The 25997-nt window shown below is 45.5% G+C and overlaps 2 gene segments (V, D, J or C); both read right to left on the minus strand.

The window, feature by feature from the left end:
• The window catches only part of LOC106988734 (immunoglobulin lambda variable 5-39-like), a 603934-nt gene that overhangs the window by 506862 nt on the left and 71075 nt on the right, over positions 1-25997 (minus strand).
• On the minus strand, positions 14886-15550 carry LOC128312493 (immunoglobulin lambda variable 1-40-like). The segment is given in 2 exon segments: positions 14886-15286; positions 15398-15550. Coding segments are annotated over 2 exon segments (432 nt in total).

The raw sequence follows: 25997 nt of genomic DNA on the forward strand, positions 1-25997 counted from the left end.
CTGGGGCTGGCTCTCTGTATGACCGTCCAGCGTTCTGGAGCTTGGAACTCAAGAAGGCCAATGTCTGGAAGGCCACTTCTCTTGATGTCTATGAAACTTACACAAAGCGGAGGAATATGGTCTGAATTAGTTCTATAGGAATTTCACTGAATCAGAATGTCAGGCCTTGTGGATGGGCCTTCTGTCCATTCTCATTCCTGTAGACACACTTCCCATAGCTGTGGGGTCTTCAGGTCTTAGGAAGCACAAGATAGGGGCTGATCACACAGCCCCTTCCTCATGCCCTTCACATCACAGCCCTCCCCCACTGTGCCTCTCTTATCCCCTGATACCTCCATTGGGTGACCGTGAGATAGTGTCTACTGTTATTTTGCAAAAGGGTTAATGCTTGACACTGCATTGCTTGGTGCAAAAGTGTGTGGCTGAGTGAGTGTCCTGATGGTCTTAGAAACCAATATTCTCAAGACCAAGAAAAGCTGTCATGTATTGAAATATGCAGCCAATCCTTCCTTCGTTCACTACGGCAAAAGTTACCCTGTGTGCAGCCTCAGTCATTCTGAAGGAGGAAGTAATTGCATGAATCGCTTCTCTGTGCAAATACTCAAAGGCTGCGTGAACATTCATGTCATGGAAATACAATAATCATGTTGTCGTATTACGGAGATTGATGAGGTTGGTGGGGCATGAAAACTACAATCAGAGATGAGAGCAGGAATCACATGAGGAAGTGATTTCCTGCTGGTCCAATTTCTGCAACGTCTCTGTAGAGATGGACCCTGGAGAGTGGAAACTCTTGCAAGACTATAGTTTTCTCTGAAATCCTAACATGGAGATGGTTTTCGGGCCTGAAGAGCCATAGAGAGAGACGGAAGGCCTGAGGGAAGCAGGAGAAGAGGGGAGACGAGCAGAGTGTGTGTTGGGGAGGGTGCAGTGAGGAGAGTCTGAAGACTTTGGGACTCACTTTTAGTCAGATGGGTGAGAGAGGAAATTGTGTCTCTGACCAAGGTGCTTATTAACATGTCAGATATGGATGTGTCATCAGTAACACAAGAGACACACTTTACGGCTTGAGATTTGTGGATGAATGTGAGTACCTCTGTCACCACTTTCAGTCAAGACAACAGTACTGTGTGACCTTAGAAACTATACACGTGTCTCTGCCCCTGGATGCTGACACTGAGTTTCTGAAAATCTTGTCATTTTCTAAGTGAAAAGAACAGTAGAAACATCCTAGTTCTAATGATGTGACTCTGGGTGGGCTCCCTGAAGCCTCCTGGGTGGGGCTGGTCCCCAGAAAGACCAAGGCTTGGTCAGAGGCTGGGAATCTTCACCCCTCATACCTGAGAGACAGGAAAAAGGCTGACAGTGTAGTTAATGTCTGATCATGTCTCCCCGGATCCTCAATAAAATCACAAAGTACAGTGTTTGAAGAGCTTCTGGTTTGGCGAACACATCCACTCCCAGAACAGATGCACCTCAACTCCCCAGGGACTGATGCTCCAGTGCTGGGGATGCTCCTAGACCTGACACTAGGTGGCTCTTCATTACTTGTTCCCCTGTCCCCTTCATCATATCTTTAATGAACCGACTAAAGGAGTCAGTGTTTCCCTGAGTTCTGTGAGCCCCTCAGGCGAATAAATGGAACGCATCTAGGGAGTTGTGGGAACCTCCAATTTGTCGCACGTTGGACAGAGGGTACAGGTGAGCTACTAGCTGCTGTTGGCATCAAAATGGGGAGCAGACTCCTGGTGCTGAGCCCTTCACCTGTGCACATGTCACCGTTTCCTGGCAGATAAACCTCCGTGTGAAATTCAGGTAAATTTGAGGACACTCTCCACATGTCCCAGAGAGTTCCTTGTTGTGGGAAAACACATAAACACACAAACATATAATCAATGACCAGGAGTGTGTAAAGTAAATTATTCTGAGACTAGTAAAGGAGAGACAACAAGAGAGAGAGAGACTGAGGTTCATGCTGTAAAAGTATTTATTCTCCAGACCCCACAGGCCTGTGCCATCGGGCTCTATTCCCTCACCTGTGTGCGCTCCTGGGACACCTGTGCTGTCTCAGGCAACAGCATGATCTGTGTGTTATTCCTTCTTCCTCAAGGACACGTGACCCCTCAGAGGACTCCCTCCTACAGGAGCATCCACACAAGTGTCTCAGTGTTTTGGTCTCACTCGCTCTTCCTCTAAGACACTGTAAGGAAAGCTGCTCCCACTGCCAGGATCTGTAGCACAAGAGAAGCTTTGTGCTTAGGCTGCTCATCAGAGATGAGCAGAATTCCTGCATTGGCCCAGGCATCTTTGGATTCAGAGAAGCAACTGGGGACCCCGGACCCTGGTGCTTATTTGAGTGTGAAGAGAACCAAAGAAGATACCAGGGAGGGCTCCCTGGCTTCTCTGGAACCTGTCTATATAGTAGCTGCAAACACGGAATCCACTGTTCATGGTGCAGGTGAGTCTGGCTGTTGTTCCTGGAGATGCATAGAGAGAGGGTGCCTGGGTCAGCACAGGCTGGGAGAGAAACCTGCAAACACAGACACTCAGGGGGGGGTGGGTGGGGCTTGAAAGGAAAAAGAAAAAGCATCTCTCAGGTCACTCAGCACAGAAAGAGTGATTTGGAGCCCACCCTGTGTCCACCAGGCCTGTCCCTAACTGTGCAGTGCGGGAGGAGCTTAAGGAAGACAGGAGTCCAGGCCATGGTGGCACAGCCTCTGGTCCCCACACTGGGCTGGGCTGCCCCAGGCTCTCATTTCCCCTCCACCCCTGACACAGGAGGGGCTGTCCATGCACATGGGTCCCGTTCAGTGACAGTCCAGCCCCTCCCTGAGCCCTGGTGCTGGAGCCCAGCCCACACCACACACTGAGGAGGGTGGAGGTAGCACTCATCCCCCGGGGAGAGTTCTGGAACAAGCACGTGCTGAGACAGCTCAAAGCCTCCAGGTTGGGCTCCTTTGGGTGATTGGTCGTCACTGACCAGCACTGTAGGGACCACAGGGCTGTTGCAAGCACATCCCATTAAACTCATGTTGAAACATGAAAAATGAATACAACCAACTTGTGAGCGATAGCTCCTATTTAAGACTACATTGAATGCATACTTTCTCAAAAAGTTACAATTTGGCTATACTCAAAATATATTGAGTGTATAGACCAATTGTAATAGAAAAATGGAAAATGTTATTCTAGAAGCACTCCATAGAAATGCATAAGATACAGATGTTTTCACAGGGGACAACTAACAAAACTTCAGATTTGAGAAGAGTACTTTTTATTTGCTCCTTGGTTTTTCATAATATCAAAAGGTATATAATATTTCTTAGTTCGTTTACAAGGGTTATAAAACTCAAAAGTACACTTTCAACAAACATTGCACAAAAAGGAAAATTACAGACCATTATTATTAAATAGTGAAGGAAATACTCTGTGTAAAACATTAACAAAGAGACCTCAATACCATATTAATAAACTGATACACAATTATTAACTGTGATTTATTCCAATGATACAGTTGGGTCACATAGTAAGAAAATCTTTACTTACATACCATCTTATTACCTTAAGAGATACGATCAGATTGCCCCAATTGGTCTCAAAGAGCTTTTGGCCAAATTTCACACAAATCCTAATAAGAGCCACATAAACACAAAAACAGATCCATTTATGACATGGTAAAACACACACTCTCACACACTTATGATGTGGTCCTGAGGCCGGCATCCTTGTTCATGGAGTAGCGAGGGGACCAGTTCCACAAGGATCAAGAACTTGCAAAGGGAATCGTCAGTCCATTATTTTGCAAACTTATTCCTCACGTGTTAGACAATGTAACTAAAAGCCAAATCGATGGTTACTACTTTGCATGGATGGGAAAGGACAAGTGGTCATTCTTGAAGTCCCAGGTGGATGTCATGGCCTTAGACAGGGCCGTGCTGGCAGCAGTGACAGCAGAGATCTTAGTGAGTGATTAGTCTCAGTGTTGGTGACTTGCTGGTGACACTTAGTACCAGAGACACGATGGGTGGAACAAACGCAGCAGAGAAGAGGTCTTGTCCCACGTGAGCGGGTGAAAAGCCCTGTGCAAGGTGTGGGGCAGTGACTCCGGATCTGAAGTGATTATTTCCTCCCACTCTGGCTGCATCCTATGTGATGTCAATCTTCACATTGATGGGGCATCTGTCCGACACCCAGAATAGTACATATTGCAGAGGTTTCCAGTGGGGACCTTGGCTCAAGTGACCAGTTTACTAAGAGATGGGTTGTGAGTCTGGTGTCACTGCCCCTGCTCCTTGATGACCTGAGGAGAGAGCATGTCCTGTGTGACCTCAGGGACTGCTTTCTGTAAAATCTGGCAAAGGCTCCCTGTATAAAGGACTGAAGGAGACACTCCAGGAACAGAGCTCTGTTCCCTGAGGTTCCGTTGAAGGGATTCGGCCCACAAGCTGCCTTATCCTCTGGTCAGGTCCTGACAGCCCACTTCCTCCTGGGAAATGCGCTCTGTCTATTCCTTGTGTATAAGCCTGCAATTCTCCAGACACCAAAGGAAAAAGGAAGAAGTGATCCACGTTGGAAGCAATGTGGTGACGCATCCAGATGCAGGGGCTCACAGGGCAAAGGACGCTCCCAGGTGGAGGCAGGTCACACAGCCCTGAGGCTCCAGTGTGCCTACTGCCCCCCAGGCAGCTTAGCTGCTGACCCTCACTCCTCAGGCCCCTGTTCGTTCTGCTCCCCTGCTGCCCTAGGCACCATGTCCTCCAGCTGCTGTGATCCCCTCTGCACACCAAGCAGAATGTTCATTTGGACAGCAGTCGTACTGATGTTGTGACCCATGGGAGTGGAGTATGAAAGGGCCTTTCTGGGTCCCTTACCGGAACCATGACACTCTCACATTTGGCAAAGTATCTCAGTGGAAGCTTGTGATTTGGTTCGAAATGTCCACCTCTGCCAACAGTATCCCCAGAACTGCTCTGTGTCTCCTGTTCACAGATACTGCATGTGGTAAATGTAAGGACAGCGAAGGGGTGTCAGTGGGACACACATATGGGGACACGGCCCGTGTGCATGTGCGGCGTGCAGGGGAGCTGGGACAAAGAGGTCTTTACAGAGCTGCGGTACGTAAGGGGGCAACTGTAGGGTGAGCCAAGGGATGTCCCTGAGAGGAGGAGCCCTGGGTCAGAGGTCAGGGCATGTGTCAAGGCCCGAGAAAGAGGGGTGGCTGCTTGTTGATGACTCTAGTGGACATCCACTGGAGGTCTAAGAGGTAGGCCAACGGACCACCTGAATCCAGCATCTCCAAATGGAATCGAAACGCAAACCTAGGAAGAGAAATATACCTTCTTTAACCCTGAAATCTGGTTTGACTCATTGTGCATGCGTGTGAATGTACATATATTCAAGGGCCACAATATATGAATACTCACATAAAACATCTGATCCTTGTCTTTCATAGTGAGTCAGGTGATGACCCAACATGCTCCATGACCTTGAGAGTTTAGTTTGTCCTTTGTAGCACTAAGTGTCTGCAGCTTACTGCTACGTCCTTGGTGCTCAGGAAATGGTTTTGAATGAAAAAGAATACATCAGTGAATTAACAAAGGAAAAAATACCAGTCTCCACATTCTTTACCTTATGGCTAAAACGGGCATCGGCTCTTTCTCTTGGGCCACCATCATCCATTCAAATTGTGAACCACAGACACGGGTGTCATCTTGGACACATCCTTCGACCTCACACACAGCCTCCAGGTAATTCCTAAATCCAGCGTTTTCCACACCAAAAGCCATGTTACAATGTACACGCTGCCCAAAGCAATCTATAGACTCCATGCAATTCCCATGAAAATTCCAGAGACATTTTTCACAGAAATGGAAAAAATCTCCTGACTTTTATACACAACCAGAAAGACCCCAAATTGCCAAACAATATTGAGAGAGAAGAACAAAGCTGGAGCCACCAGACTTCCTGCTTTTGAGTTATATTACAAAGCTATAGTAAGGAAAACCAGTAGGGCATTGGCCTAGAAAGAAACCCATGGATTGATGTGACAGAATAAAAAGACCAGAAGAATAAAACAAGACCCCTCTTCCCCAGTTTTCTAGTAGTCACCTCCCTGACTGTGGTCCCGCTCAAGATTCTGCCTGCAAACGTTTTTGTTCTGTGCGATGGCCCAGACGTCTGTGCCTGGCCTCAGGCCTGGGGAAGGGTGCCATGGGGTTGGAGGAAGAAAGGTGATGTAAGGGAGCGAGTCAGAGCTGAGCACTCCCGGGGCCCCTGAGGCCCAGGTGAGGGACAGTCACACTGCAATGTGGACCCTGTTTGCCTTAGTATATGAGAGCCATTCGAGTATTTTCCTGCTGGCCTGGCTCACAGCCCAGTCCTCTCAGGGCAGTCTGAGCAGCCCACCGTTGACCCCAGTCCTGGTCACTCAGTTGCTCTGACAACACACAGCACCCCTAGAGGACACTCTGACCTTTGCAGACAGATATTTGAGCTTTCAGTGTCCAGGGAGGGAGCATGAGTACATCCTCTCCTGGGTGCTTGGGATGGAGACGTTAATTTTCTTCAGGTCCCTAACAGCGTCCAGGCTGCTCACCATAGGGCTTAACTTACAGTGTTTATGTTCCTAGACATATTAGTGTTCTCTGACATTGGGTTTGCTTCCTGCAGAGCCCTGGCATCACTACCAGTCTCCAATCGGAATTTGTTTTAATGTTTGTTTCTTTTTAAGAGAGAGAGGGAAGAGAGAGAGAGAGAGAGAGAGACAGAGAGACAGAGAGACAGAGAGGCAGAGAGAGAGAGAGAGAGATCAGGGAGGTACAGAGAGAGAGCGGGAGACGCAGAATCAGAAGCAGGTTCCAGGCTCTGAGTTAGTGGCACAGAGCCCAAGGCAGGGCTTCAGCTCACGAACCAAGACATCATGACCTGAGCTGAAGTCTGAAGCTTCGCCAACTGAGCCACCCAGGCACCCCTACCAGTCTCCAATCGAAACCAATTTCAAGGCCTCATATTTCCCAGGATCACTCCCGGTTCATATGTAATAAAAAGTCCACAGGGGTTATCCTTGAACTTTGAATACTTTTTGCTGTTGCTGCTGTATTATGAGAATTTCCTGTTATATCCCATCGCCTCCATGGTACAGGCTCTGGGGCCTTTGAAGTCTCCGTTTGTCAAAAGACTACCTGGTCTCCGCAGAGAAGTATCCACTGTACTTAATTCCCAATTTGGGTTTTGACCGGGCCTTTATACTTAGTCTGGAATTTAGTTTTCTTCTCTGGTATACTTATGACTCATTTGCCTCTCTAATAGTTCAGTTTTGTAAGTGTTTTCAGGATGAACATGATGTAAACCACTATACAGTACAAGGGAATCGATCTTCTTAGAAATTCGTTCTCTGCTCATCCATTAAGGGACATTCAGGAAAGGGAATCCCACTCACATTCAACACTATTATATTTATTTGGTAAATGTTCCATTGGTTAAGAGTGGAAAGACAACAAAATGTCTAGTTTTTTCTGGTGATACCAGGGTTCTCTGGACAATGTAGGATGGGTTCATAGGCCTTTCTCCAAAATAGTGAGATTCCTTTCAGCATCATTCCAGACCGAGTCAGAGGGAAAACAAAGACAGAGAAAGCCTAGAACAAATGCAGTTACACTCTACAGGTCTCACCCTGGTAATTACATCTGCAACAGTCTCATTTCCAAATAAGGTCTCATCCTGAAATATTGGAGTTTTTAGAACTCTTAATCACATGAATTGTTGGAGACACAGTTCAACGCGTAACAATTAATATCCACAGTTTATTCAGATTTTCTTAGTTTTTCCCTAATGTCCTTTTTCTGTAGTAAGATCCAGTTAAGATTCTTTGCGACATTGAGTTGTGAATTGTCCTTAAGCTTCTCTTACTGTGACACTTCTTCAGACTGTCCCTCTTGTTGGTGCCTTTGTGCATACTTACTGAGCGGGGGTTATGCCTGACGTCATTCAAGCCGAGGGTTTACACCTGTTCCATGAAATCTCTGCACAGGAATGTGTCTCCTCTTATTCCATTTATTTACTACCATCAGTGAAAAATATGGACAGTAGACCTATGTGTAGACACTGAGTTACAACCCAATCCTTTTATGTTCCTGTGGTTGAAATCTTTCTAGTTTTGCCTCATGGGGGCCCTTTAAGTTGTCTCATGAGCTCCTAGACAAACCCTGTCCTTGTGTGTGTGCGCACACGGGTATGTGTGGTGGTTGTACGCTGATTTGCTTGCGTTTGTTTGGGAGACAATGACAGAGTGTCATTTAAGTGTCATTAGTATCATATACAATAATTCTGTGGCTCAGAATGTTTTACTTTGTTCACATGATTAATTCTTTTTCAACATTTAGCACCCCCGCGACCTACAGATGTTTGCAGAGTTTTGCTTCTTCCAATGTTGGATATAATTATCAAATTATTTATAAAAGTGGGACCTCGTGGGTGACCTCTTAGTTGGTTCCTGGTTTGGGTATTTACATTTAAACCTAGAGTAGGGGCGCCTGGGTGGCTCAGTCGGTTGAGCGTCCAACTTCAGCTCAGGTCACGAACTCACGGACCGTGAGTTCGAGCCCCGCGTCGGGCTCTGGGCTGATGGCTCAGAGCCTGGAGCCTGCTTCCAGTTCTGTGTCTCCCTCTCTCTCTGCCCCTCCCCCGTTCATGCTCTGTCTCTCTCTGTGTCAAAAATAAATAAACGTTAAAAAAAATTTTTTTAAATAAATAAATAAAAAATAAAAAAATAAACCTAGAGTAAATATCCATGTGCCAAGTTTAGGTTGCTTTCAGGCTTTAGTGATTCAAAGAAGTTGTTATAAACATTGAATGCAGGGTTTTTCCTATGGCCCAGGGCCCCAGACACTGAGGATGGTTGATTCAGTCCCGACTGAGCCCAAATCCCTGGAAAGAGAAACAACAGAGAGGATATTCCTGGGGTGTAGAGACAAGAGGAGGAATCAGGTCCACACTTATGTCCTCTTCCCGTGTCCCCACATCAAGTCACCTGTGCAGTGAGCGAGGACGGTGACGAGGAGAGGGGACCAGGCCATGGCGGAGGTCAGCACCGATCCTGCCTTCTGTTGCCTCACAGCTGAGCAGAGCCTCCCTTCACCTCTCCCTTCACCTCTTCATCTGTTGAGAGGGGGAGGGCCCAACCATGCAAATGCGACCCCCCACCCCGTTTTCTGACTCCTCACTGACTTCTTTAGGTGCCTCTGTCTGAGGATGTCAGGGGGATGGGCAGGGTAGGGGCAATTTCAGGGCAGGGGTGGGGAGGTCACAGATGTCAGCCCTGAGCAGAGGGCACAGGCAGTGGCAGGTGGCAATTCACAGCTCTGATCTACCTTGACCCCTCAAAACAGGCCTTGAGTGCCCCCTAGCGTCCAGACACAGACATGCCATTGTATGATGTGAGCAGAGCCCATCAGAGACCACTTCTGCCTCCCACTGCTCTAGCCACTCTCCTCTGCCTAAGCGTTAGACCAGGTCTCCTCACGTGGCCCCCCATCACCTCAGGGCAGACTCTCTGTTCTACTCAGACTCCTGGACGTGAGCCTGTCCATGGCTCCCTTGACTCTTAATGGGTCAGGCCTGAGGAGGTGTCTCTACACACATTCCTCTAACAGTAAATGTGTATCAAAAGGGGAAGGAGGTAACTGGATATGACAGCGGAGGCTTGGCTCCAGACGCCCATGCCAATGCAGGAAGCATCAGAGAGCAGAGGGCAGCTCCCGTGGGGGCCTTTGGCAGATGGGACCTGACCCTAGTGAGATCGTTCTTAGATGTGCTTCTTACCCAGAAGGAGTGTGTTGATTCACACCATATCTTGGCATCTATGTTGATGTGCTCATTGTCAGACGTCTGAGTGATTCCAGTTTTCTCTCCCAAAGTGCATTGGGAAATATCAGTGGGATCCTAAGGATCCCATTTGGGCATCTGCTCTAGGATTCATGTATATTCTTTCTGAAATCCCTCCCAAATCCATGGTAGCTCTGTTCCGGAGACCTTGCAAAGGACCTGGTTCCAGGCTATGTCTTCCCTGGTGGTCAAGAGGAACTTGAATGACTTTCTGGTCCTTTTATTCTATGGCATGAATCTATGTGTCTCTTGAGAACAATACCACATTGGTTTTCATGACTACAGCTTTGTAATATAATTTGAAAGTGCGAAGTTTGGTGTCTTGAGTTTTGTTTCTTCTCAAGATTGCTTTGGCAATTTGGGGTCTTTTCTGGTTCTATACAAACTTCAGGGTTTTTTAAATTTCTGTGAAAAATGTCATTGACATTTCCATGGGGATTGCATTGAATTTATAGAGTGGTTTGGGTAGTGTGGACACTTTTGCATTATATTTTGTGGAAATCCCTGGATTTTGGAATTACCTGGAGGCTGTGTGTGAGGCCTAGGGTTTGTCTAAGATGACCTCCATCTCTGTGCTTAAAAATGTGGATGGATTATGATGATTCAAATGAAAGGAGAAATACTAGTTTTGGCAATAAGGTAAAGAATGTGGATATGTGTATTTTTTCTTTTTTTATACAATGATGTATTCTTTTTAATTCAAAACCTTTCCTGGCCACCAGGTAAGAACTGATAAGCTGCAGATACGTAGTGCTGCGAGGACAAATAAAACTGTCAAGGTCGTGGAGCATGTTGGGTTTTCATGTGAGTCACTATGACAGACAAGGAGGAGATGTTTCATGGGAGGTATTCAATGGGAAGCCTTAAAAATTCATAGGACTAGAGCACACAGTGCTATGTTAACCGAATGTCGATGAGTAGAAGGTTAAGTGTGTATAACTGTACCTTATGTTTTATTTATACGTAGTTTATGTTGTATATATATATGTGTGTGTGTGTCTGTGTGTGAGTGTGTGTGTGTGTGTGTGTGTGTGTGTGTGTGTGTGATATAAACCCCAGGAGATATATCCTAGATGTATTGTCATGAACAGTTCAGAGAGGGAATAGATAAACCACTGGGGAAAATAATTCTGTGAATATTTACAGTAGGAGTAGAACCTTGTGTGACACAAAGAAGGACTGGAGACGGATCTGGTGTGAGTAATTATAATACATTGCACACCAAGAAAGGAGGGCTTAGAGACCCAGGAACTTCATGGGACTGAGCTCTGTCGGATAGTAAGGTCTGTCTGGAAAATACCTGTTCGGGTATTTTCCTGCTGGCCTGCCTCACAGCCCTGTCCTCTCAGTGCCAGTGTGAACAGGCTACCGCTGACCCCGGTCCTGGTCACCCAGCTGCTCTGACAACACACAGCATCCCAAGAGGACACTCAGACCTTTGCTGACGGATATTTGAGCTTTCAGTGCCCCGGGAAAGAACATGAGTGCATCCTCTCCCGGGTGTTGGGATGGAGACATTAATTTTCTTCAGGTCCCTAACAGCGTCCAGGCTGCTCACCATAGGCTTAGTTTACAGTGTTTATGTTCCTGGACATATTAGTGTTCCCTGATATTGGGTTTGCTTGCTGCAGGGCCCTGGCATCACTACCAGTCTCCAATCGGAATTTGTTTTAATGTTTATTTATTTTTAAGACATAGACAGAAAGACAGAGACAGAAAGAACAGGGAGTTACAGAGAGAGAGCAGGAGACACAGAATCAGAAGCAGGCTCCAGGCTCTGATTTCGTGGCACAGAGCCCAAGGCAGAGCTGCGGCTCACGAACCACGATATCATGACCTGAGCCAAATTCCTAAGCTTAACCGACTGAGCCACCCAGGCACCCCTACCTGTCTCCAACAAAACCAATTTCAAGGCTTCATATTTTCCAGGTTCACTCCCGGTTCATATCTGATAAAAAGTCCTTGGGGGGTTATTCAAAGTCCTTGAACTTTGAATACTTTTTGCTGTTGTTACTGTATTATGAGGATCTCCTGTTATATCCCATCACCTCCATGGTACAGGCTCTGGGGCCTTTGAAGTCTCTGTTTGTCAAAAGACTACCGGCTCTCCGCAAACAAGTACCCAGGGTACTCACTTCCCAATCTGGGTTTTGACCAGGCCTTTATACGTAGTCTGGAATTTAATTTTCTTCTCTGGTATCCTCATGACCCATTTGCCCCTCTATTAGTCCAGTTTTGTAATTGTTCTTGGATGAACATGATATAAACCCTTATACCGTGCAAGGGACCTCTATTTTCTTAGAAATTCTTTCTCTGCTTATCCATTCAGGGGCATTGAGGAAAGGGAATCCCACTCACATTCAACACTATTATCTGTATATGGTAAATGTTCCATGGGTTAACAGTGAAAAGACAACAAAATGTCTAGATTTTTCCGGTAATACCAGGGTTCTCTGGACAAGGTAGGATGGGTTCATAGGCCTTTTTCTCTAAAATGGTGAAATTCTTTCAGCATGATTCCAGACTGAGTCAGAGGAAAAACAAAGACAGAGAAAGCTTAGAGCACATGCAGTTACACTTTACTGGTCTCACCCTGGTAATTACATCTGCAACAGTCTCATTTCCAAATAAGGTCTCACTCTGAAATATGGGAGCTTTTAGAACTCTTAATCACATGAATTGTTGGAGACACAGTTCAACGAGTAACAATAATATCCACAGTTTATTCAGATTTTCTTAGTTTTTCCCTAATGTCCTTTTTCTGTTGTAAGATCTAGTTTATGATTCTTTGCGACATTGAGTTGTGAATTGTCCTTAAGCTTCTCTTACTGTGACACTTCTTCAGACTGTCCCTCTTTTTGGTGCCTTTGTGCATACTTACTGAGTGGGGGCTATGCCTGACGTCATCCAAGCCAAGGGTTTACACCTGTTCCATGAAATCTCTGGATGGGAATGTGTCTCGTGTGATTCCATATATTTATACCATCAGTTAACAATATGGATGGCAGACATATGTGTAGACACTGAGTTACAACCCAGTCCTTTTATGTTCCTGTGGTTGAAATCTTTCTAGTTTTGCCTTAAGGGGGTCCTTTCGGTTGGCTCGTGAGCTCTTAGACACAACCTGTCCTTGTGTATGTGTGCACATGTGCATGTGTGGTGGTTGTGCACTGATTTGGTTGCGTTTGTTTGGGAGACAATGCCAGACAATGACAGAGTGTCATTTAAGGGCCATTAGTATCATATAGAATAATTCTGTGGCTCAGAGTGTTTTCCTCTGTTCACATAATTAATTCTTTTTCAGCGTTTAGCACCCCCGCGACCTACAAATGTTTGCAGAGTTTTGCTTCTTCCAATGTTGGATGTAATTATGAAATTATTTATAAAAGTGGCACCTCCTTGGTGACCTCTTAGTTGGTCCTGGTTTGGGTGATTATTTTAAACCTAGAATAAATATCCATGTGCCAAGTTTAGGTTGCTTTCAGGCTTTAGTGATTAGGAATCAGTTGTTATAAACATTAAAGTGCATGGTTTTTCTTGCACTTTTTTCATTTTCTGACACTAATAAGGTCCTCCGTACTCATCCTGCACCATTGCTGTCTGGGAATTAAGATTCCCCCGAGGAAGCCCCATGTCTTCCTGGGAGAATAGTATTAGAAAGTAATATCTGGGAAAATGATCCCAGGCCTTATGGGGCATCATTGCTTCCGGTTTCACTCAGCTGATGCATGAAGGACAAATACATGAGGAAACTAAGCCAGGACCGTGGACATATTGGTGACTGTCTCCACATGCAAGTCTCTGCCTCCATCAAACTACACACGTCGTCAGACTGTCATCTGCGGCTCCAATCCATAACCACATCCTCTCCCCAGCCTCCTCCCTTGGTTGTATCCGTGACTTTCCTTTCCTCAAGTGACAACTGTGGCTCCAGCACCACATTCCATCCATTTACTTCATTGCTCGGTGACAGTACACAGTGCAGTCACGTCACGATCGTCAACCAGCTCCCCCACGGGACACAACCTTAGTTACAAGAGGACAAAACTTTCGTGCAGTTTCTTATGTCTTTACACATAGAGGCTCCACTCACTTTCAGCCCCTCGGCTCAGCGGCTCGCCCCACCCCTGCACTGACGTGGGCTCACACGTGTTACTGCAACTACATGAGTTTTGTCACCTTCTGCTTTCCATCATGTGCCCCAAATTCCTACATTCTTCTACGTACTCGTTAAGTTTCTGACTGGGGCGTGTACAGTGTTCAGTGAATTCTGACAGTGACACAGTGTCATTTAAGTGCCATTAGTATCACATAGAATAATTCTGTGGCTCAGAATGTTTTCCTCCGTTCACATGATTAACTCCTTTTCAGCGTTTAGGACCTCCACGACCTGCAGATGTTGGCAGAGTTTTGCTTCTTCCAAAGTTGGATGTAACTATCAAATTATTTATAAAAGTGGCACCTCCTGAGTGACCTCTTAGTTGGTTTCTGGTTTGGGTGATTATTTTAAACCTAGAATAAGTATCCATGTGCCAAGTTTAAGTTGCTTTCAGGCCTTAGTGATTAGGAATAAGTTGTTATAAACATTGAAGTGCAGGGTTTTTCCTATGGACAAAAGTTTTGAAACTTATCTTCATAATTTTATAATTTTAAAATGGCATTTTTTCACAAATAAGAGATAACAAGACAACAGTAGCCACCACCAATGAGATAATAGTACCAGATGCAAATAAGGCTGACTTATTCTTCAGGCACCACATGGGTAGAGTTCAGAGGAAAAATGAAAATGCTTCATTTATTTTTATATCGAAGGAAAAATTGATATGATCTGGCCTAGAAGTAAAATACCTCAGCTGAGAAAACAAGAGATTTCTCTTTCATGAAGACTCCTTGTGTCAGAAGGGTTTTCTGAGAGTGACTTTGAGGACAGAAAGGACAGGAAGAACCTCACTCACGGGAGGTGCCCTTGCATGGACCTGCGTCCAAGTCATCAGCCACGGAATGAGCAGAATCACAGGCTAAGCTGAGGAGGCAACTGCTGATGTGTTTCCCTTCTTTACAGTTGAGTAACTAGGTTTTTGTCTCACTTCCCCACAGGCCTGGACCACTGTGTAAGCACTGCCACTGCTGTACCACGATGAGCAGTAATAATCAGCCTCGTCCTCGGCCTGGAGCCCAGTGATGGTCAGGGTGGCTGTGCTGCCAGACGTGGAGCCGGAGAATCGATCAGGGACCCCTGAGGGTCGGTTGTTATTATTATAGATGATGGTTTTGGGGGCCATTCCTGGGAGTTGTTGGTACCAACCCACGTAACTACCAACTCCAGTGCAGGAGATAGTGACCCTCTGGCCCAGGGCCCCAGACACTGAGGATGGTTGATTCGGCCCCGACTGAGCCCAAATCCCTGCAAAGAGAAACAACAGAGAGGATATTCCTGGAGTCTAGAGACAAGAGGAGGAATCAGGCCCACACTTGTGCTTCCAGGACCCCTTCCCGTGTCCCCACATCAAGTCACCTGTGCAGTGAGCGAGGAGAGTGAGGAGGAGAGGGGACCAGGCCATGGCGGAGGTCAGCACCGATCCTGCCTTCTGTTGCCTCACAGCTGAGCAGAGCCTCCCTCAACCTCTCCCTTCACCTCTTGATCTGTTGAGAGGGGGAGGGCCCATCCATGCAAATGCGACCTCTCTGTTTTCTGACTCCTCACTGACTTCTTTAGGTGCCTCTGCCTGAGGATGTCAGGGGGATGGGCAAGGGAGAGGCAATTTCAGGGCAGGGGGTGGAGAGGTCACAGATGTGAGGCCTGAGCAGAGGGCTCAAGCAGTGGCAGGTGGCAGGACTCAGCTCTGGTCTCCTGTGTCCCCTCAGAAACAGGCCTTGAGTGCCCCCTAGTGTCCAGACACAGACATGCCATTGTATGACGTGAGCAGAGCCCATCAGAGACCACTTCTGCCTCCCACTGCTCTAGCCTCTGTCCCTGACTTAGGGCTAGGCCAGGTGTCCCCACATGTGGTCCCCATCGCCTGAGGGCAGACTCTGTTTTAGTCAGACTCCTGGGGGTGAGCCTGTCCATGGCTCCCTTGACTGTTCATGGGTCAGGCCTGAGGAGGTGTCTCTACACACATTCCTCTAACAGTAAAGGTGTACCGATAGGGGAATGAGTTAACTGAATATGACAGCGGAGACAGGGCTCCAGGCACCCATGCCAATGCAGGAAGCAGCAGAGAGCAGAGGGCAGTTCCCATGGGGAACTTTGGTAGATGGGACATGACCCTGATGAGATTATTCTTTACATGTGCTTCTTACCCAGATAGAGTGTGTTGATTCACACTCTATGTCACACTCTATGTCATAGACCGGCATCTATGTTAATGTGCTCATTGTCAGACGTCTGAGTGATTCCAGTTTTCTCTCCCAAAGTGCATTAGGAAATATCAGGGAGATCCTAAGGATCCCTTTTGGGGCATCTGCTCTAGGATTCATGTATACTCTTTCTGAATTCCTTCCCAAATCCATGGTAGCTCTGTTCCGGAGACCTTGCAAAGGACCATTTTCAGCCTATGTCTTCCCCGGTGGTCAAGAGGAACTTGAATGACTTTCTGGTCTTTTTATTCTATGGCATCAACCTATGTGTCTCTCAAGAACAATACCACATTGGTTTTCATGACTACAGCTTTGTAATATAATTTGAAAGTACAAAGAATGGTGTCTTGAGGTTTGTTCCTTCTCAAGATTGCTTTGGCAATTTGGGGTCTTTTCTGGTTCTATACAAAATTTGGGGTTTTTTTATTTCTGTGCAAAACGTCCTTAGAGTTTTTATGGGGATTGCATTGAATTTATAGAGTGCTTTGGGTAGTGTGGACATTTTAGCATTATATTTATTGTGGAGATCCCTGGATTTAGGAATTACCTGGAGGCTGTGTGTAAGGTCCAAGGGTTTGTCTAAGATGACCTCCATCTCTGTACTTAAAAATGTGGCTGGATTATGATGATTCAAATGAAAGAAGAGTTACTAGTTTTGGCAATAAGGTAAAGAATGTGGATATGTGTATTTTTTCTTTTTTTATTCACTATGTATTCTTTTTAATTCAAAAACATTTCCTGGGCACCAGCTAAGTACCGGTAGGCTGCAGACACTCAGTGTTGCAAGGACAAACAAAACTGTCAAGGTCGTGGAGCCTGTTGGGTTTTCATGTGAGTCACTATGACAGACAAGGAGGAGATGTTTCATGGGAGGTATTCAATGGGAAGCATTAAATATTTATAGGACTAGAACACACGGTACTCTGTTAACCGAGAGTCGATGACTAGAAGTGTGTGTGTGTATAACTGTATCTTATGTATTATTTATACGTAGTTTGTGTTATATATATATATATATATATGTGTGTGTATATATATATATACACACACACACACACACACACATATATATGTGATATAAATCCCAGGAGATATATCCTAGATGTATTGTCATGAACAGTGCAGAGATGGATTAGATAAACCACTGGGGAAAATAACTGTGTGAATATTTACAGGAGGAGTAGAACCTTGTGTGACACAGAGAACGACTAGAAAGGGATCTGGTGTGAGTAATTATAATACATTGCACACTGAGAAAGGAGGGCTTAGAGCACCAGGATCTTCTTGGTCATGGGATGAGCTCTGTCCTTACAATTCCCAAGCTTCTGCAGGTTCCCAAATGGGCAATCCTGTCTGGATGGGGGCCCCATCTGGTGCAGGTGACCCAGTCACCTCCAGTGTCTCTCCTCAGCGCTGGGTCTCCCTGGCTGCATCTAGGGATGACTGTGTTGTTGGCCATCGCCTATGGGTGCTCTTGGGAAAAGGCAACGTGAGAGGCACATGTCCCTTGTTTCTAATTACAGTCTGTCCTTGAAGAATCTCATGTGCATTTTTGTTAACGGACCCTGCCCCATGAAGTGTGAGGATGGGGGCAGGTGCAGAGGATTATGGGGACTGGCTTGCCTGGGTGAGAAGTGACCTGACATGAGAAAGAGATGGGATGTCTCCTCAGGCCTTCCTGATACAGCCTGTGGAGTGGTAAGCCTGCCCTCTGCCCTTCTTATCCCTCAGTGCAGGACATAACTTGCCTGAGGGGGTCACTCACCTGACGTCCCAACAACACAACTAACCCTTCTCAACATTGCTTTGGCAATTTGGGGTCTTTTCTGGTTCTATACAAACTTCAGGGTTTTTTAAATTTCTGTGAAAAATGTCATTGAAATTTCCATGGGGATTGCATTGAATTTATAGAGTGGTTTGTGTTGTGTGGACATTTTTGCATTATATTTTGTGGAAATCCCTGGATTTAGGAATTACCTGGAGGCTGTGTATGAGGCCTAAGGGTTTGTCTAAGATGACCTCCATCTCTGTGCTTAAAAATGTGGATGGATTTTGATGATTCAAATGAAAGGAGAGATACTAGTTTTGGCAATAAGGTAAAGAATGTGGATATGTGTATTTTTTCTTTTCTTTTTTTTCACTGATGTATAGTTTTTAATTCAAAACCTTTCTTGGCCACCAGCTAAGAACTGATAAGCTGCAGATACATAGTGCTGCGAGGACAAATAAAACTGTCAAGGTCGTGGAGCCTGTTGGGTTTTCATGTGAGTCACTATGACAGACAAGGAGGAGATGTTTCATGGGAGGTATTCAATGGGAAGCATTAAAGATTTATAGGACTAGAGCACACGGTTCTATGTTAACCGAGTGTCGATGACTAGAAGTGTAAGTGTGTATAACTGTATCTTATGTTTTATTTACACGTAGTTTGTGTTATATATTTATGTATATATATACATATATATATATACATATATACACACACATACGTGTGTGTGTGTGTGTGTGTGTGTGTGTGTGTGTGTGATATAAACCCCAGGAGATATATCCTAGATGTATTGTCATGAACAGTGCAGAGATGGATTAGATAAACCACTGGGGAAAATAATTGTATGAATATTTACAGTAGGAGTAGAACCTTGTGTGACACAAAGAAGGACTGGAGACGGATCTGGTGTGAGTAATTATAATACATTGCACACCGAGAAAGGAGGGCTTAGAGACCCAGGAACTTCATGGGACTGAGCTCTGTCGGATAGTAAGGTCTGTCTGGAAAATACCTGTTTGGGTATTTTCCTGCTGGCCTGCCTCACAGCCCGTCCTCTCAGTGCCAGTGTGAACAGGCCACCACTGACCCCGGTCCTGGTCACCCAGCTGCTCTGACAACACACAGCATCCCTAGAGGACACTCTGACCTTTGCAGGCAGATATTTGAGCTTTCAGTGCCCAAGAAGGAGCATGAGTGCATCCTCTCCCGGGTGTTGGGATGGAGACATTAATTTTCTTCAGGTCCCTAACAGCATCCAGGCTGCTCACCATAGGGCTTAATTTACAGTGTTTATGTTCCTGGACATATTAGTGTTCCCTGACATTGGGTTTGCTTGCTGCAGGGCCCTGGCATCACTACCAGTCTCCAATCTGAATTTGTTTTAAAGTTTATTTTTTTTAAGACATAGAGAGACAGAAAGACAGAGAGAGAGAGAGAGAGCAGGGAGTTACAGAGAGATAGCGGGAGACACAGAATCAAGAGCAAGCTCCAGGCTCTGATTCCGTGGCACAGAGCCCAAGGCAGGGCTTCGGCTCATGAACCACGAGATCATGACCTGAGCCAAAGTCTGAAGCTTAACCGACTGAGCCACCCAGGCACCCCTACCAGTCTCCAATAGAAACCAATTTCAAGGCCTCATATTTCCCAGGTTCACTCCCGGTTCATATGTGATAAAAAGTCCATGGGGGTTATCCTTGAACTTTGAATACTTTTTGCTGCTGTTGCTGTATTATGAGAATCTCCTGTTATATCCCACCACCTCCATGATACAGGCTCTGGGGCCTTTGAAGTCTCTGTTTGTCAAAAGACTACCGGCTCTCCGCAGAGAAGCATCCACTGTACTAAATTCCCAATCTGGATTTGACCAGGCTTTTATACTTAGTCTGGAATTTAATTTCTTCTCTGGTGTACTTATGACCCGTTTGCCTCTCTTTTAGTCCAGTTTTGTAAGTGTTCTCAGGATGAACATGATATAAATCATTATACATTACAAGGGAATCGATCTTAGAAATTCGTTCTCTGTTCATCCATTAAGGGGCATTCAGGGAAGGGAATCCCACTCACATTCAACCCAATTATTTTATTTGGTAACTTTCCATGGGTTAACAGTGAAAAGGCAACAAAATGTCTGGATTTTTTCCAGTAATACCAGGGTTCTCACGACAAGGTAGGATGGGTTCATAGGCTGTTTTCCCTAAAATATGAGATTCCTTTCAGCATCATTCCAGACCGAGTCAGAGGGAAAACAAAGACAGAGAAAGCTTAGAACACATGCAGTTACACTCTACTGGTCTCCCCCTGGTAATTACATCTGCAACAGTCTCATTTCCAAATAGGGTCTCATCCTGAAATATGGGAGTTTTTAGAACTCTTAATCACATGAATGGTTGGAGACACAGTTCAACGCGTAACAATTAATATCCACAGTTTATTCAGATTTTCTTACTTTTTACCTAATGTCCTTTTTCTGTAGTAAGATCCAGTTAAGATTCTTTGCGACATTGAGTTGTGAATTGTCCTTAAGCTTCTCTTACTGTGACACTTCTCCAGACTGTCCCTCTTTTGGTGCCTTTGTGCATACTTACTGAGTGGGGGTTATTTCTGACGTCATCCAAGCCAAGGGTTTACACCTGTTCCCTGAAATCTCCGCACAGGAATGTGTCTCATGTGATTCCATATGTTTATACCATCAGTGAACAATATGGACGGCAAACATATGTGTAGACACTGAGTTACAACCCAATCCTTTTATGTTCCTGTGGTTGAAATCTTTCCAGTTTTGCCTCCTGGGGGCCCTTTAAGTTGGCTCGTGAGCTCCTAGACACACCCTGTCCTTGTGTGTGTGCTCACACGGGTATGTGTGGTGGTTGGGGGCTGATTTGTTTGCGTTTGTTTGGGAGACAATGCCAGACAATGACAGAGTGTCATTTAAGTGTCATTAGTATCATATACAATAATTCTGTGGCTCAGAATGTTTTACTCTGTTCACGTGATTCATTCTTTTTCAGCGTTTAGCACCCCCGCGACCTTCAGATGTTTGCAGAGTTTTGCTTCTTCCAATGTTGGATATAATTATCAAATTATTTATAAAAGTGGCACCTCCTTGGTAACCTATTTAAACCTAGAATAAATATCCATGTGCCAAATTTGGTTCCTTTCAGGCTTTAATGATTAGGCATAAGTTGTTATAAACATTGAAGTGCAGGGTTTTACCTATGGACAAAGGTTTTGAAACTTATCTTCAAAATTTTATACTTTTGAATTGGCATTTTTTTCACAAATATTAGATAATAAGAAGAAACTAGCCACTGCCATGGAGATAATAGTCCTAGATGCAGATAAGACTAACTTATTCTTCAGGCACCAAATGGGTAGTCTTCAGAGGAAAAACAAAAATGTTTCATTTATTTTAATATCAGAAGGAAAAATTGATATGATCTGGCCTAGAAGTAAAATACCTCAGCTGATATAACAAGAGAGTTCTCTTTGATGAAGACTCTTTGTGTCGGAAGGGTTTTCTGGGAGTGACTTTGAGGACAGTAAGGACAGGTGGAACCTCACTCACGGGAGGTGCCCTTGCATGGACCTGTGTCCAAGTCATCAGCCACGGAATGAGCAGAATCACAGGCTGAGCTGAGGAGGCAACTGCTGATGTGTTTCCCCCTTTACAGATGAGTAACTAGGTTTTTGTCTCACTTCCCCACAGGCCTAGAGCATTGTGTGAGCTTTTACACTGTTGTCCCACGATGAGCAGTAATAATCAGCCTCGTCTTCGGCCTGGAGCCCAGTGATGCTCAGAGTGCCTGTACTGCCAGACTTGGAGCCGGAGAATCGATCAGGGACCCCTGAGGGTCGGTTGCTATTATCATAGATGATGGTTTTGGGGGCCATTCCTGGCATTTGTTGGTACCAGTGCACGTAACTACCAACTCCAGTGCAGGAGATAGTAACCCTCTGGCCCAGGGCCCCAGACACTGAGGATGGTTGATTCAGTCCCGACTGAGCCCAAATCCCTGGGAAGAGAAACAACAGAGAGGATATTCCTGGAGTCTAGAGATAAGAGGAGGAATCAGGCCCACACTTGTGCTTCCAGGACCCCTTCCCGTGTCCCCACATCAAGTCACCTGTGCAGTGAGCGAGGAGGGTGAGGAGGAGAGGGGACCAGGCCATGGCGGAGGTCAGCACCGATCCTGCCTTCTGTTGCCTCACAGCTGAGCAGAGCCTCCCTTCACCTCTCCCTTCACCTCTTCATCTGTTGAGAGGGGGAGGGCCCAACCATGCAAATGCGACCCCCCTGTTTTCTGACTCCTCACTGACTTCTATAGGTGCCTCTGTCTGAGGATGTCAGGGGGATGGGCAGGGTAGGGGCAATTTCAGGGCAGGGGTGGGGGGAGGTCACAGATGTGAGCCCTGAGCAGAGGGCACAGGCAGTGGCAGGTGGCAATTCACAGCTCTGGTCTCCTGTGTCCCCTCAGAAACAGGCCTTGAGTGCCCCCTAGCGTCCAGACACAGACATGCCAGTTTATGATGTGAGCAGAGCCCATCAGAGACCACTTCTGCCTCCCACTGCTCTAGCCACTCTCCTCTGCCTAAGCGTTAGACCAGGTCTCCTCACGTGGCCCCCCATCACCTCAGGGCAGACTCTCTGTTCTACTCAGACTCCTGGACATGAGCCTGTCCATGGCTCCCTTGACTCTTAATGGGTCAGGCCTGAAGAGTTGTCTCTACACACATTCCTGTAACAGTAAAGTTGTATCAAAAGGGGAAGGAGTTAATTGGATATGACAGTGGAGGCAGGGCTCCAGGCGTCCGTGCCAATGCAGGAAGCAGCAGAGAGCAGAAGGCAGCTCCCATGGGGGCCTTTGGCAGATGGGACCTGACCTTGGTGAGATTGTTCTTTACATGTGCTTCTTATTCAGATGGAGTGTGTTGATTCACACTCTATCCCGGCCTCTATGTCAATGTGCTCATTGTCAGATGTCTGAGTCATTCCAGTTTTCTCTCCCAAACTGCATCAGGAAATAGCAGTGAGATCCTAATCCCATCTGGGGCATCTGCTCTAGGATCCATTATGTTCTTTCTGAATTCCCTCCCAAATCCATGGTAGCTCTGCTCTGGAGACCTTGCAAAGGACCGTTTTCAGCCTCTGTCTTCCCTGGTGGTCAAGAGGAACGAACGTGAATGACTTTCTGGTCTTTTTAATCTATGGCATCAACCTATGTGTCTCTCGAGAACAATACCACGTTGGTGTTCATGACTACAGCTTTGTTAATATAATTTGAAAGTGCAAAGTATGGTGTCTCGAGGTTTGTTCCTTCTCAAGATTGCTTTGGCAATTTGGGGTCTTTTCTGGTTCTATACAAAATTTGGGGTTTTTTTAATTTCTGTGCAAAACATCCTTGGAGTTTTTATGGGGATTGCATTGAATTTACAGAGTGCTTTGGGCAGTGTGGACATTTTAGCATTATATTTATTGTGGAGATCCCTGGATTTAGGAATTACCTGGAGGCTGTGTGTGAGGCCTAAGGGTTTGTCTAAGATGACCTCCATCTCTGTGCTTAAAAATGTGGATGGATTATGATGATTCAAACGAAAGAAGAGATACTAGTTTTGGCAATAAGGTAAAGAATGTGGATATGTGTGTTTTTTCTTTTTTTATACAATGATGTATTCTTTTTAAATCAAAAACCTTTTCTGGGCTCCAGCTAAGTACCGGTAGGCTGCAGACACTCAGTGCTGAAAGGACAAACAAAACTGTCAAGGTCGTGGAACATGTTGGTTTTTCATGTGACTCACTATGACAGACAAGGAGGAGATGTTTCATGGGAGGTATTCAATGGGAAGCATTAAATATTTATATGACCAGAACACATGGTTCTATTTTCACTGAGAGTCGATGACTAGAATTGTGCATGTGTGTGTAACTCTATCTTATGTTTTATTTATACGTAGTTTGTGTGATATATATACATATGTGTGTGTGTGTGTGTGTGTGTGTGTGTGTGTGTGTGATATAAACCCCAGGAGATATATCCTAGATGTATTGTCATGAACAGTGCAGAGATGGATTAGATAAACCACTTGGGAAAATAATTGTATGAATATTTACAGTAGGAGTAGAACCTTGTGTGACCCAGAGAAGGACTGGAGACGGATCTGGTGTGAGTAATTATAATACATTGTACACTGAGAAAGGAAGGCTTAGACCACCAGGAACTTCTGGGTGATGGGACTGAGTTCTGTCGGGTAGTAAGCTCTGTTGGGAAAATACCTGTTTGGGTATTTTCCTGCTGGCCTGCCTCACAGCCCTGTGCCAGTGTGAACAGGCCACCGCTGACCCCGGTCCTGGTCACCCAGCTGCTCTGACAACACACAGCATCCCTAGAGGACACTCTGACCTTTGCAGATGGATATTTGAGCTTTCAGTGCTCAGGGAAGGAGCATGAGTAGATCCTCTCCCGGGTGCTTGGGATGGAGACGTTAATTTTCTTCAGGTCCCTAACAGTGTCCAGGCTGCTCACCATGGGATTAGTTTACAGTGTTTATCTTCCTGGACATATTAGTGTTCCCTGACATTGGGTTTTCTTGCTGCAGGGCCCTGGCATCACTACCAGCCTCCAATCTGAATTTGTTTTAATGTGTATTTTTTTTAAGAGAGAGAGAGAGGGAGAAAAGAGAGACACAGAGAGAGAGAGAGAGAGAGAGCAGGGAGGTACAGACAGAGAGCGGGAGACGCAGACAAAAGCAAGTTCCAGGCTCTGAGTTAGTGGCACACAGCCCAAGGCAGAGCTTCGCCTCACAAACCACGAGATCATGACCTGAGCCAAAGTCTGAAGCTTAACCGACTGAGCCACCCAGGCACCCCTACCAGTCTCCAATAGAAACCAATTTCAAGGCCTCATATTTCCCAGGTTCACTCCCGGTTCATATGTGATAAAAAGTCCTTGTGGGTTATCCTTGAACTTTGAATACTTTTTGCTGTTGCTGCTGTATTATGAGGATCTCCTGTTATATCCCATCACCTCCATGGTACAGGCTCTGGGGCCTTTGAAGTCTCTGTTTGTCAAAAGACTACCGGCTCTCCACAAAGAGTTATCCACTGTACTTAATTCCCAATCTGGGTTTTGACCAGGCCTTTATACTTAGTCTGGAATTTAATTTTCTTCTCTGGTATACTCATGACCCATTTGCCTCTCTATTGGTCCAGTTTTGTAAGTGTTCTCAGGATGAACATGATATAAACCATTATACAGTACAAGGGAATCGATCTTAGGAATTCGTTCTCTGCTCATCCATTAAAGAGCATTCACGGAAGAAAACCCCACTCACATTCCACCCTATTATTTTATTTGGTAAATGTTCCATGGCTTAAGAGTGAAAAGACAACAAAATGTCTAGATTTCTTCCGGTAACACCAGGGTTCTCTGGACAAGGTAGGATGGGTTCATAGGCTTTTTTCTCTAAAATAGTGAGATTCCTTTCAGCATCATTCCAGACCGAGTCAGAGGGAAAACAAAGACACAGAAAGCCTAGGACTCATGCGGTTACAGTCTACTGGTCTCACCCTGGTAATTACATCTGCAAGTCTCATTTCCAAATAGGGTCTCATCCTGAAATATGGGAGTTTTTAGAACTTTTAATCACATGAATTGTTGGAGACACAGTTCAACGCGTAACAATTAATATCCACAGTGTATTCAGATATTCTTACTTTTTCCCTAATGTCCTTTTTCTGTAGTAAGATCCAGTTAAGATTCTTTGCGACATTGAGTTGTGAATTGTCCTTAAGCTTCTCTTACTGTGACACTTCTCCAGACTGTCCCTCTTTTGGTGCCTTTGTGCATACTTACTGAGTGGGGGTTATGCCTGACGTCATCCAAGCCAACGGTTTACACCTGTTCCCTGAAATCTCCGCACGGAAATGTGTCTCATCTGATTCCATTTATTTATACCATCAGTAAACAATATAGACGGCAAACATATGTGT

This window comes from Acinonyx jubatus, chromosome D3, assembly GCF_027475565.1.
Source record: "Acinonyx jubatus isolate Ajub_Pintada_27869175 chromosome D3, VMU_Ajub_asm_v1.0, whole genome shotgun sequence".
In the NCBI taxonomy this organism is placed as follows: Eukaryota; Metazoa; Chordata; class Mammalia; order Carnivora; family Felidae; genus Acinonyx; species Acinonyx jubatus.